Source organism: Hippoglossus stenolepis, chromosome 11 (assembly GCF_022539355.2).
Source record: "Hippoglossus stenolepis isolate QCI-W04-F060 chromosome 11, HSTE1.2, whole genome shotgun sequence".
Lineage (NCBI taxonomy): Eukaryota > Metazoa > Chordata > Actinopteri > Pleuronectiformes > Pleuronectidae > Hippoglossus > Hippoglossus stenolepis.
In genome coordinates this window covers 22,599,317-22,613,732 of record NC_061493.1, presented here as the reverse complement: position 1 = coordinate 22,613,732, position 14,416 = coordinate 22,599,317, and the positions used below count along the sequence as shown (strand labels likewise).

Genomic DNA, 14,416 nt, shown 5'->3' with positions numbered 1-14,416 from the left:
GAGTGTGAAGTCGCACCTGCCCGGGAGCTTTTGTGATCGCAGGTGAAAGTTTTGAGGTGAGATCAGTGAACTTTGGGTTCGAGTTTGGACAGAGAGAGAGACGTCTTGCATTTTTATCAGTTTACCTGCCGGTGAATAAAAAATGCAATCACATGTGAATGTCTTAGTTTTAGATCATCTACGAGGTTTTTTCGAGAGATGCTTTTGTGACTTTTGGCTCATCTAGTCCAGAAGAATGAGAATTTAATTCCACACACTCTTACTGTAGATATCAGATCCCTAAATATGCATGAGGTTTTTCTTTTGGCTCGAGTCCCACCGGGTTTTGTGGAAATCGGTTCAGTGTTTTTTTTTTGCAGATCCTTCAAAGGTCTTAAAATGTCTTGGATTTAATTTTAAAAGAGTATTTAATTGTCTTAAAATCGTTCGTGTGTGTTTGTGATGCAGGTTCGGGAAGCACAGGAAAGACGAGCGTCCGGGGGAGAAGCTGGATCGTAAAGGCTCCAGCAAGTGGAGGTCGGAGGAGTCGCAGGTTTCTGAGGAGGACACGCTGAAGATGAGGATGGAGCAGGAGAGGTAAGACCTCCGTGGTGCTTCTGCTTCTGCTGAGTCATGTTGAAATGTTTCTGTTCCTTCTGTCGCTGGGCTTTGTTTTCCTCTGGGATCCGATGTCAACCTCGCAGCTCCACTGAGGCGTGAGAATCAAAGTGGATAATCAAAGACTTTTTTGATTTGCTCTTGGGAATCACTCGCAATGTTTCTGAGTTTTAAAAAAATCCATGTGTTTCAATAGCCTGGATCTTTGTGCTGAAAGTGCAAATAGGAAATTCTGCCTTCCCTCACTCCTCTGAGTCTCTTTCTCTCGACGCACTGAAGTTGAAATTGTAAAATTAGTGGACGACAAATCCATTTTTCAGACTTTTAAAGCCTTGAGTGCTGCTCCGTGCTTTGATTCACTCATCTACTGTTCGTTCATGTATTCTTAGTTTTTCTAAAGTCAGTTAATATGCAACATGTGGCCAAAGGTAAACAGACGGAGTCATTGTTGGAAATCTGTTTCCAAACTGATGTTTTTTTTCCCCGGGAAGTCGTTTCTCTTCGTCCCTGAATTCCCTCAAGTGTCTTTTCATAGACGATATCAACGGGGTCAATTCTGTTTTAACATACCGTTACGTGCAACAGCTCCATTTCAATGTGGTCTTTAGTAATTGATCACTGTTAACACTCTCGCCATTTGTACATGACACCAACAGGATTTTGTGGGTGGGGGGGGGAGAGAAAGAACGTAAACTCTGAGTCTGTTGCGGTCTTCGGCTCGTTGCCCAAAACCAAACAGCCCCGAGTCTCCTCCTCGGTGCACCTCTGTCTCGCTCTTTTAACCAAACTAAATGTCAGGCGGGCACCGCGCCAGTTTTTTTTGTGGCGGCGGTTTGTAAATGCCAAGGCCATTACAGCCCTGCCAGCTAATTAATTCCCTTGCTCTCGGTGTAGGGGCAGGAGTCATTACTCCCCTCAGTTGCCCGTTATGAAAATTTGGTTTGTAATTCTTTCTTTACGCCTGCAGAGCAGATAGTCCAGTAATACGATAATAGCCGAGGCTTTATTTTTAATTGGCATAAGGTTATCGCAAATGCCACGTCAGACGATTTCGGTTGTTCCGCTGGATATCGTTGAAAGTTCAGAACGGTCGCTTTGTATGTTAATCAAGTCCGTGGCTTCTCCGCGGTTTTTCCAGACCTCAAATGTTAAAGTCGTTTATTGTTGCGATGGAGATTCAACCACGCCGGACCTCGGAAACCTGGAACACTTATTTCAAACATGGAAAACGGACACAGCGGATTCAGTCGGTTAATTGTGGTTATATCCGGAATTTGAATCAGATTATTGTCAGTGAGATTTGAAGCTTTTCAGTCTTTCAGTATTAAAAAAATCCACATTTTCCTTCTTGTGACAATGAATGTATTATCGGCTCTCAGGTTAATTTAAGCCTTCCCCACAAAATAAGTAGTTTCACCAAACTGCTCTAGTATTTTTAAACCAGTTTCTTTATCTTCCAAGATTTATCCCGGGGACAGGGTGTCTGCAGGAACTGGGTCAGTTATTTTCTGTGTTTATTTGTTCTGTTGTTTGTTGGCGTATAACAGTTTTGTCGTGCAGAGCTCAGGGCAAAGAGGGAGCTCGGGGAAATCAGGCAAAATAGTGGCTGAGAAACCAGAATGAGCTAAATGCAGGTCGGCATCCACGGGCCAGGAACTATCTTGGGATTGTCTGACAGCGGTTCTGAAGTCGATGCATTAATTATTTTGTTCAGCGTTGGGTGTTTGACTCACTCCAACCAACCGTGCCCCCGGTCCCATAGCATCCGGAGAGCACAAGCTCGCCCGTCGTTTGGATTTAACCATCAGCTGAAACAACGCCGATATTGACGGGAAGATCCCGCTGAGGACGCGGCAGTCTGTGGCTCCTTCGCTTTTAAACAACAATCTAGTTAGTTGTGTTTCGCCCAAGCTGCTCCCCCAAGGTTCAGCTGTGAGGGTTTGGCACCTCGCTGCAGTGCACCTATTGATTGGCCTCTGCCAAAGGCTGTGGTTAATCCAGCTGTGATTGACTAGATGGAAAGCAGGTTTAAATCTCAGGTCCCCGTGGATTTCAACCCCCAGCTACTCAAGCAAATCTAGACAGACAACCCAGACAGTGCAGGGATGTTTGCAGGGGATTCTATATGCTAATTTAAAGAGAAGAACACATGCACGAGCTGTTTGGAGGTAAGTGTTCATTGTCAATGTGAAGGTACCGTGTGGTGTAATGTATTGGTCCTCAGTCAGATAGCGGACCTGCATCCTGCTCATGGTGTGATCAGAGAACAGTTGAATCAAAGAACTGAGTTGAGACCCGGTGTTAACATCCGTCCTCCTGAGCGATCCGATCACGTGTTTATCTGCATAAAGAGCGAGGAGGTGAGATCCAAACCAAGTGGTCACAGGAGACGTACGTTTTTTCTATACACGAAGACCAAGTTGTGTTGTTTTTACCCAGTCTGACGACACAAGTGTGTCCGAGAAGATGAAAAAGGAAAATATACGTTGGATTCAAGGTGAAACTGCAGCGACGGACGTTAATAGCAGGTGTGAAAAGGACCAGAGGCAAATGGGCTCGATTGTGGAATCATCCAAGAGGCTTCTCCAGGTCTGACTGGAATCTTAGTCGTTTAAACTCTTGGCGACATTGACAAGAACATCGATTTCTGATTGTTCATTAACTGTCGTAACAACACTCATTAGTCGTAGTAGTCACCTGGGGCCAACTCATCGAATTTCTTGTTGTCACGTGAAGTGTTGTTACATTTCCTGGGACGGGATGAAAGGGCAGCATTGTAGGTTGAGGGATAAGGGACATTTAGGACATTTAGGACATTCTGGGACTTTCAAGGACAACAAATCACATATTTGGGACGGAGAAGGTTTAAAATAGGAGCAAAGGAGGCTGTGACTTCACTGATCTCCCACCTACAATGCTGCCCTTTCATCCTGTCCCAGGAGATGGACCATCCGTTCACAATTGGCCTCATATGACTCCAAAAAGTCCCAATGACTGTCGTTAAGAAGGTTCCTCGTTGCCGTTGGTCCTTGTATCAACCGTCCTTAGAGTTGTGACATCAATGGCCTTGATAATGACCCCACAGAGGTTTAATATACCTCCTAGTTTTCACCACCTAAGGATGCATCAGGGCTATTTCTTCGTTATTTAAACCAGGGCAGTGTCTTTTCTAAGCCTGCCTGCTTGGTATGGGATGCGTGTTTGGTCTGTGGTGACGCTGGTTGCAGCTTTGTTTCTGAAACTGTAAAAGTGATCTGCAGTAGTTGAGCCACAGCAAGTCACGGCCGACTGCTGCACCTGGAGATGTGTTTATTCAAAGTGTGTTTTATATTGATGTCACCTTATCACACCAAATTCAACTTTGCACTTAGTTGGGACCTGAACAATAAACGTACCGTCCTCGACCTGCGATCCACATTCATACAGAGCTTTCTGGAATTAGTAGATGAAGGTATTAGCCAATTCTATTGTCTTTCAGATCGATGAAAAGATAAGACTAGCTCATTTACTTTCCTTATCTTTGCCGTTTAGGACAGAAATCACGTTTTTCTTCATGTCATCGGTATTTGCAGTGGTTTGATTGGCCAACACAGTCGGCGGCCAGATGACATTGGCCTGTGCTGTGGCGTAAAGAGCCAACACAAACTTACGGGACAACACTTTGTTTTGCCAGAGCTGTTTGTGAACTAAAGCACGAAACACTCACCACATCAGTCGGTGTGTAAATCCAGTTTGTGCTTTAAGAGGCAGTCATACGGTTAAAGAGCTCAGTCCATGAAGGAGCCGGTGTTCTGAACGGTCTTCAAGTCATTTGTCAGAGAAATTTCATAAAATCCAAATGCACATCATCATTTCCTGGACTTTTTTTGTGTAGCTGCTTGGACCCGTATGAATTATCGAAGTCCTGCAGTATCCACCTCGGAGAACGTTGCAAGTTTTTCAACTTTATTCACTAGGACCACAAAAGGTTCCTTGCGTTATCAATCCAGAAAAGGGTTTTTTTCAGCAGCAGTTCTTATCCTGCTGGACCTTCTTCCTTCACTCGCTTCCTGCCTTTCTTCCGCGCTCTATCACTCATGTCAGCATTGTCGCTAAAAAGGAAGGTTTATTACACAGTGGGTACAATAGCACATAATGGACCATTGTTCTGGCTCCATGTGGTAGAAAGGTCACTCGCCAAACACCTTTTTTAAAACTATAATGTGCCATCCTGCCGTTTCTCTCCTCTTTTATCTGTGGCCTCTCCCCTTCTTTTTCCTGCGATGCTCTTTTCTTTGTCCAACCCCCGACTCTCCTCCGACCACTTACCCTTCACGCTGAGAAGTGTTTTCATCTCTCATCAAGGTTTTTCCCTGCACAAATATTTTGGGACTGAGGGCAGTGATTAGGCCAAGTGTGCTTTTCCTTCCTGTCCCATTTCAATCAGCGTGATTGTCTTTGCGGAGCTTTTTTTGGCCCACGTGGCCAAATATCCTGATTCCGTCTGGGAGGAAAACTCTGCCGAACGTTTAATCGACAGGATTTGAATGTTCCTCCGAAAAGTTGAAGATGTTTGAAAAGCTTTCGTGGAGGCTGGCAACAGTAAATCACGCAGGATTCACACCAGTTACCTTGAATTATTTTCTGAAGGCTCTTTCTGATTTTCTTGGAAATGGTTGCTGCTGGGTTCAGAGCAAAGTGGACAGAGTTTCCTCTCCATGCAACAAGCTGCAGGACTCTTAAAACACACATGACAATCCTACTTGACTCTGTTGTCATGATGCAACTTTCCTCCCGAGTTCTCGATATGCACACAAACTTGTGTCATATCGTTTGAGGAACTCTGAAGTTGAGGTTTTCCTCCGCTGTGCGTCGCGTGTCCCTCTGGAAGCTTTGTTTCTATTGGAGACACGAGTGTTGGTCATAGTGTGGCCATGGAAAAGAATAGAGCGCAGCGGCGTCACATTGGATCTGAGACGACCTTCAAGCTGTCGTGAGTTCTGCCGCAAAATATATAGTGAACCACTCAAACAACATTATCTGCTTCTACCGTCTATTTCAAGTCACCATTGTTTCAAATTATATTTATATTACAAACAGACTGCTGGGCTAATGAGAGCATTTGTTCGAGACATTAGAAATTTCAAGCAAAGTTTGTGTTTGATTTTTCACATTTTTTGGTTTTCTATTTTCGTATCTTAAAAGATTTTCGTCTCATTGTTTTTAATAGTTGTGATCAACTGTGATTGTTGTTTTCTTCTATCTTATTATCTTCTATTTTAATATGAAAATAATGAGCTGAACGGAAAATTGATTTGATTATTTGAATTAATCTCTTCTTGTACTTGATTATCCTTGTACTTCCCTCTGTTGTTTGAGTTCATTTCCTTGAGCCAAAGGTGATTGTTTTTCACCCTAATGAAATTTTGCAGACAAAACATAAATGCTATCAAATCAATATAATTAATCTACAAATCACTGGATTATATAATAATGCTGCATATACTGTATTGTAGTCGTCCTTGCTCTGTCTTCAACACTTCAAATCACAAGATCTTTCATATCTTTTGTCACCTAACACAACTGTGTCAAAGCTGCGTCCTTCCTCACTCAGAAGCCGTCCCCGTTGACTTGTCCGCTGCCTCGTCATGGGAAGGGGCTGCACAGAGAAGGTCATGCTCTGGATTGGTATGTCTGGCCTTATCTTATCAGCCACTGTGCTTGTGTATACAATCAGTAGCTGCTCCCACTCCTGTTACTGCTCCTGCTGCTCCTGCTGCTGCTTTCTCTGATGGAAAACCCTGTTTTTCCCTGCGGCTCTAAAGATAGATCCCCTTAAGGGCCCCGCTTCCTTCTGCACCATTAGATAATTGCTTAGTCTACAAAGAGTGCAGACGCAGTGTGCAGGTCCACGAGCGTCCATGTGACATGGGTGAAGTTGTTGGAGTAAGTTTACATTTTGCTGAAAAGACTGTTACTCCTGTCCAGGGTGGGGGGGGAGCTGTTAGTCATCAAGTTCATTACCAGACGTATTTAGATGTTTCTAAGTATTTCTCCATCCATTTATTATTCACACCTTGCTCCCTCCGAAGAGGAGCCGTCCCTTTCAGACGTATTGTTTCATTATGCACAGCAGGCACATTTTCTGGAGGAAGCATTTTTCCGATTTTAGCCCCGCTGAGTGTTCTGTGAAGTTGCTAACCCCCACCTACCTCCGCACCACTGCGGCTGTCCCATTCGCTTTCTCGCCGCCATTAAAAAGGGGCCTGGAGAAAAGAGAGCAGTGTGATAATTGGTAGTTGTAAAGCTCTGATAATTGGCAAGGCAGTAATTATGGGGCTGCGCAAAAGGTAGTTCCCCCCCGCTGTAGAAAATCGTGTTGCCAGTTATTCACAAGATAATGGCCTGAAGAGAAAGAGTGTGTGTGATTTAGCCGTGAGACAGAGAGGTGTCAAGGTGTGTGTGTGTGTGTGTGTGTGTGTGTGTGTGTGTCTGTGTGTCTGTGTGTGTGTGTGTAAAACGAGGGCAGCTATACATTACCGGCACTCTGTGAATACAAAGTGCTTTCCTTGTTCGAGGTGTTGTGGGGGGCGAGAGTCTATTATGCATTGTTTATGGTATTATTCATTGGGGGGGGGGGAAAACATAAATAATAGACTCCACAGCTTCTCTCTGCTCTGTAATGGAAAGTTGAGAAGGCAGAACAAACAATCACTCGCAGATGTTGCTGTTGTGCGTCACAGACGGTTTTGTCGATGTGACTCCTGAGATTTACATCACGTCTCGTACACTTTCATTTAATAAAGGTGTTTACTAAACAACAACGTTCATCCAGAACAGAGTTTGAGCCAAGTGCAAGAAATAATCTGTGTCTATAGTAACAGGGGATGAAATACTTTTCTGTCAGTTCGGATTTAAAATACAGCCGAGGAGTTTTCAAAATGAAACGTGGTCTGGAGCTAATTTATCTAACTTAGAGACTCAAAAACTCTGAACCAGTGTGAATCCCAGATGAAAACCTAGCAAACATAACGTGTTGTGAAACTAAATCGTATCGGTGATGTGGCTCCACACTTGTCCTTCAACTACTAAATCACTTTTAATCAAGATTCAACAAGTATTTCATTTCTATTCATACAGTTCTTGAGCAGAACTAAATATATAGTTTTCTCTGCCTGTATCATGCAGAACGTCTTTCTTCATTATCTGAGCTAAGCTACCTGTAGATTTGAACTGAGCCTCATCAGTAGCAGTAGATATTAATATTACCTAAAGAGGTTTAATAACTCTCCTTTTCATTGTGCTTCAGTGGAGTAGCACTCCAGCTCTTTGGCTCCAGTGTCTGAGGCTGAACAGACATTATATAATTCTATAACCCAATACAACCCCGTTATTATAATTAAAATGACCAAACTCTATAGAAGATAAATAGATAGATAGATAGAGACTTTATTGTTTATTATACAGAGTTCTACTTGTTGGTGCATGAAGTTAAAAATAACCTACTTCACTATATAATGCAGATATAACAACTAAATATAGATTTAAAATAATAATAATAATCGGAGCAGTTCCAAATGCATAATTCTCCTTGTGGTCGGTCAGTGTGGACGGGACTGTCGTCCAAGAGTAAATGTTCTGTAAATATTAAATTTTTCTGGCCAATTTAAATTTGGTTTACAAGAAAAAAACATCTACAATATGCTTATGAACACAATAGAGCCCTTGATACATAAATGCAGCACTAACCCAGATCCAAGCCCCAAGCTGCACATGACCGTATTCACTGTGACAGAATAAAAGATTCTCAGGCAGAACATTTAGATTTCCGTCGTTCGTCTCCAGGATCCAGGCCAAGACGAGGGAGCTGAGGGAGCGCCAGGCCCGGGAACGGGACTACGCTGAGATACTGGACGTAAGCCGCACGCCGGAGAGGTCGTCGGAGGAGGAGCACACGTACGCCGGAATCAACCCCCTGAACAGCTCGGTGGACAGCGGCCACAGCCGACCCCACAGCCCCCGGGACGATTACCCGCACATCCACGCACAGCACCAGCACCAGCACTCGGATTCCCTCTACACTCAAGTCAGCAAGGCCCGCACCGACCGGCCTCCTTCTGCAGACAGGTAGGCGTGGATTCATTCGTCTTAGACTTTATCTTTCGCTCTCGAAGGTTTCCCTTCTTGTTTGTTTTTTATTCAGTTTGACGATTTCTCCTCGGCTGCAGCCGGGGTCATTTTTATTCCATGAAAAATGAATTGAAACCAATGAATTCCAGTGAAGTCTCCCTCCCATCCATCTTATTTAAGTGTCGTATACGTTCAGACCAGGTGACGGGCTGCTCAGCAACCATTTCCCCTCCAATTCCAAAGCACAACCCAGTCCTGGTATTTCCCTGAAAGGTCTTTCACTGGGGTCTTGTTCTTCCCTCTGCTTTCCCGGCTCTCGTAACTCTGCGGCAGCATTATTGCGCGGAGACGGCGGCCGGCTATCGCACCTAGAGGAGAAAATAATCACAGCAACAGAAGGCAGGTGGTAAATGTCAGCTCGCCGACTGCTAGACACAATGCGGCGTTCTCGGGGGGGGTGTGGGATTACTCTGGGGAGGCGGTGAGTGAATGGAAACCTTTGAATATCCGTCTCTCTTTCTGTCTCCCTTGACCTTTCTACCTGTCTTTCTTTCCCTTGTTGATTCCACCTTTTCGCTGCACTCCCCCCCCTTCTCCCTGCCTTTCCGTGAAGTGTTCTGTCCGAGCTGCCGCCGGCTCAGACCCATGATTAAGAGCTGTCAGTCATTTTGAAAACATTCAGATCCCTTTTCTCTGAGTTCGTATATATCTCAGCCAAAGCAACGTGTAAAGCCAAGTCCCTTGCAGCGATAGGCGGCCAAAGAAACAGCCAGAATGTGCTTTAATCCTGCGTCTTGTCAGCAGCAGCAGTCGTCGGCGCTGCAGGTCGGCTCCCCAGTCCTTCTCCGATCAGTGCAGAGATCTGTGGCCCCCGTGATGGATTTGGGGAACTCGGGCTGCAGCGTCGCAGGAAACACACAGAGGCCGTGCAGGCTGGGGCGCATCCGCAGCTGAATGAACGGGCTTGTCTTGGTTGTCACGCATCCCCAGACGGCCCCAGCAGCCTGTGTGTACTTCACCACTGGTGTAGTTCATATTGATTCATAATTCATTGAGCCGCTGTTGTCGCGGCGTCATTTGTTTCTTTTCTTAAATCCCTGATGCGGCTTCTATGTTGGGGAATGCAGATGCAAAACAGAAGATAATACACCAGCATCGCAGATCTGGAGTCGTATTTAATTAGGTGAGGGAGAACGCTCATGATTTAGAATCTAATCATCGCCTTATTACAGATTACAGCTTTTTCCCCTCAACCACCTCATAAGCAATTTAATCTTTTTCTCCCCCGGCCTCCTGTGAGATTGTTTTTTTTAGCTGTGTTCCTCTTTGGAGTGAACAGGATTTGCAAGAAAGCTTTTTCCCATAGAGTCCACAACAACAACAACAACAACAACAACAACAGGCTAATGGATTAGTGATGAAATGCTTCAATAGACAGTTTTGTTAAGTTTTTAATCCTGCAAGTTTACAGTAAATGTCCGGATTGGAAAAGCCGTCCCACGTATGGCTCTATATGTGATTTCAGGATGTTTTGATTACAGCAGTGTAGGTGCCAGGGACACAAACTCCTCAAAGATTGCATGTCGTTCCCCTGATCCCTCCATCGTAAGAAAAACATACCTCCTGAGAGAAGCAGGAAGTGCGTTTCCTGCGTCCTGTCTGCCCCCCCTGCTGAACAGGAAGTGAATTAGACCCCACCATGCCACAGCACAAGAGGGAGGGGGAACTCTCCCGGCGGCGGGAGTGTTTGTTATTATGGGACTCAGATGGCAGCGTGAAGTGATACCAGAGCTTAAGGACTGTGGAGATTTGATCAAAGCAATAACATGTCCATAGAAACTGAGAGTGAAGGAAAATGTTATTTCTTTTCCTTCACTAACACTTTGCTTTTAAAAAACGGCAGCGAAACGTCGACGGTTCTGTCGGAGTCGGCCCGATTTTTAAGGCAAATGGAAATTAGCAGTGATGCTTTGCACTGAATAATTGTTGTGTAATTATTGTACATCGGCCCAGATCAAATAAACATGGGAGAATGGGACTCGAGCATGAACGTCTGCCGAGTGCAAACACGCCTACTTTGTGATTGTGGACTCAAATCTTTAGAAGTAACATTCAGGTTCAGTTTGGGTCGGTCATTCTGGTTTTTACTGTGTGTCTGTAATTGGGAGAAACAAGTCGTGAAGGACAGGATACCAGGGACTTGAAGTTGAAGACATTATATACAAAATAAACAATGTCCTAATAAATATTGAAATGTTGAGGATAGAGGCTGGATTGGCCCCTTTCACCAGATCTGCATTCATACTTAAAGGATCCTGCGCTGGCTCGTGCACAACCACCTCCAACGAGTTTAGTTATAAAACGATTTTTTTTTTGATAAAGGAACAAACATCACCTCCTTTAGAAGAGATTCAAAATAGATCTGATATTGCTTTGGGCTGGATTTGCCTTTTTCAGTGTTCGGTTCAGGTTCGTCGTTAAAGTGGCGTGAATCTGTGGCGTGGACTTGTGCTTGTTGCAGAGCGCGTGTGGACTCGTGTGTGTGAACAGTATTTTATGCCCATTTCATGACTCAAATCAGTCATGATGTGGATTTCAGACTGTCACGGTTTTATATCTGAGTCTGTATGGTTCTTGTTGTTCCTTCTGCCGTGTTGGGATTGTCACAAGATTGAGATTCAGACTCCAGCTGAAGAGGTCAAAGCTAAAGCAGAGAGATTTGTACGTTTTTAGAAGATTTTAACGTACACAACAACAATAATCATCATTATTTACACACAATAATAAAGCTTGGTGATACTGTTTATTTACGAATATATATAAAAGAGCATGAAAAGATGCAGATGGGGATATATCAGCCAATGTATATATATATATAAGAAAATAGCTGAGACATTGTTATCAAACCATTTTGCCATACATTTTATTATGAATAACTATAAACATAACACTGTAACGTGTATAAAATGCACATATTTTCTGATTTGTCTATTCTGTGAAAGTTTTCCTATATAAGTTTTTATATCGACATGTCTGTACAAATAAATAAGATAAATAAGTCTCTGTCAATAAAACTGGAGTCAGTGGACTATGACTTCATCTATGTACAATTGATTTCCGACCTCAATTCAATTACAGCTAATGAAGCAGTTAAATAATCTATTGAGACTCGTTTTAAACTGTAAATTCTAGAATGTAATTCTAATCTTAAACTACAGTAATAAACGAACCTCACAACTAATCTACCACAATGCTGTCATCAGAATAATACATAAGCAGAGTAACACAGGTTTTAATATGACTTCACACTTCGTTACTGCTGCAACATAAACCACTGCTCGTGATCATAATCAATCAGGTCATCCGGTCTCGTTCTGGCCAATAGGACATTAACATCTTAACCCTGTCGCTTCTTACACAACCAACCACGATCTTCTCCAGCGTCCAAATGAGGAAACCAGAATCCCGCCACCCATGTGGTCTCAGGTTCCTCCTGGATGTTCAACACCCGTTAGCCTTCCTCAGCACCGCGGCGTTCAAGGGGAAACAAAAGAAAATTGCCAAGATGCAGCTGCATAAATATCCAGAGGAGTTTGTGTTTAATTGCCTCCTTTTTCCCCCGTCAAACATCAGAAATTTCAATTTAACTGCAGAGTTTTAAAAACAAAAACAAACCAGAGAGGCCTGAAGGAGCTTCGGACGCCTTCGGGGAACCGTTCGCCGTTTCCTTTGCTTTAAGGAGCCACGACGACGGCGGCTGAAACAACACAAGCTCTTTCTCCTCGAGTCTGCTTCCGTGACATTTACCTTCAGGATCAGACGTGCGGCTCCTCTTTATGTTCACAGCCACATACTTTTAACAAGACAGTCAATTGGAAGTGGAGCTTGTTTTTGTTTTAGTTGTGTTACTGTGCAGTTTATTGCGTAGGTGGTGCGATGGATTATCAGGCTTCAAGCTCGTTTTTTTTAGTTTTTTTTTAAGTGGTTCTGTTTTTGGCTCTCAACCAAATTGCATAACCTTGCTGCAGGGACCCTGGTGGTCTTTGTTTCCCCCCCTACCAAGCAAAATATTGTCCAAAGCTCAGTGTTTTATCCCCTCCAGTGTTTTCCCATCATTACAGCTAAAACAATATCTCTCACTGAAGGTCCCAGAGTGTGTAATTGTCACGTGGCAACATTTGTTGTTGTGTTATTTTTCATAAAAACCCTAAAAAGTTGTCAGAAAACATCCAAAGAATTTGTCGCCTGATCCAGAAATCCTCTGTTTCTCTGATGTTTACTAGCAAATTAATTAAAGTTGAATTCAATACAACAACACACTGCGCAGCACTCCGTGTGCTGTTGAATACCTTTAATTGCCCCGAACAGTTTTGCTGCATCACACTCCGTCCCCGCTGTGCGAGTGCAAGTGTGCAGGGAGCCAAGCGAATTAGCCACCATTGTTTTTATTCCCCCTCCCAACTACAAGGCAGCAGTGGATGCTGGGAAGGCTCTGAGGGATTCGCCGTGATTTGATTCTCGGCGTTTTCCCGAGGAGGCGAGGCTCTTATTGAATCGGCTCCATTACATTTCATCTCCACCGGGGGAATACGGGGCCTCGGAGGGAGCGGACGCGGTCGCGTTGTATCACAAACACACAGGAAAGGGCGACGCAGGAAAACAGACACACAGCAGTCGCCTCGCAGGCCGATAAGGTTGTGTGTGTGTGTGTGGGTGTATGTGTGTGTGGGTTTACACTTGACTTCACATAATGCTGCTCATGTTATGTCAAAGTGTGTGTCTGTGCTGGTCTTTGTGTCGTTTTCTGCTATGGTAATGCTTTTGTTGGTTTTGTTTGCGTGCAAATGTCTAGAGCCACGTGAGAGCCACAAATATATCAAGTATATCTGAACACATTAAATACACACAAACCAGGGCTGGATTACACATTTTTAAATATTATTTACCAATTCTAGCCAAGACAGTAGGTGCCAGTATTTTACTCTGAATGATGGGATCAGCAGAATAAAAGCCTCCCTCGCTCATTATCCCCTGTAATCCACTTAGTAGCAGACATCATCCGTGTTGTTTATTTCACTCTCCTTCCCATGTTGATGTAATCCCACACATCTGACCTTTAAGCCTTTCTCAATCTGTTTATCTCGTCTGTTTTCACATTAACGTGCATCTGCCCCGTTTGATGGTTTAACACATTACCACATCGTGTTTATTCTTCCGCTCTGGTTTCGTTTTCCCGTCGAGCGAGGAACGGCTCCGATCGAGATGCAAAGATCACTTTTCAAATCGATTTTTTTATTTTTCGAAGACTCAAACAGATTCAAAGTACAAAAACTGAAAGTATATTCCTGTAACATAATGTGAAAACTTTTTAAAGACGTGGAGTTGGGAGAACTTTTTTCTCTCCTTCCAACCGTCAAGGACCTGAGAAGAAGTGGGACTCGGTCACGTCGCTCTGCGCCGCAGCTGCTCCGCTCTCTGGCTCGTTATATGTGCGAATAGACCCACAGACGAGATGCTGGCGCTGGCTGCTGTGCAGAATGTGAGTGCGTGTTCAGAACAGCACGTCCTCCTGCAGCTCGGGGAACATCTCCGCTTGAGGGTCATCGCGAAAACTGTCTGCTGACGAGAGCAGAGACAGAATTTTGATCAGCCGCCACCGCGTTTATCCTCCGGTGGAAGAAAACCTTTTGTCACCTGAGAAAATGAAAAT

At 44.0% G+C, this 14,416-nt stretch overlaps 1 protein-coding gene across 8 annotated transcripts in view; it reads left to right on the top strand.

The window, feature by feature from the left end:
* Positions 1-14,416, top strand: part of pard3ab (par-3 family cell polarity regulator alpha, b) — a 197,905-nt gene that overhangs the window by 139,808 nt on the left and 43,681 nt on the right. For 5 of the 8 annotated variants that reach the window (XM_035171371.2, XM_035171369.2, XM_035171367.2 and 2 more), the window contains 2 exons: positions 448-576; positions 8,422-8,703. In XM_035171371.2, the coding sequence (XP_035027262.2) occupies positions 448-576; positions 8,422-8,703 (411 nt within the window). Of the gene's footprint in view, positions 1-447; positions 577-6,170; positions 6,265-8,421; positions 8,704-14,416 lie in introns of those variants that run through there. The other 3 variants (XR_004697901.2, XM_035171373.2, XM_035171370.2) reach the window with 3 other exon arrangements.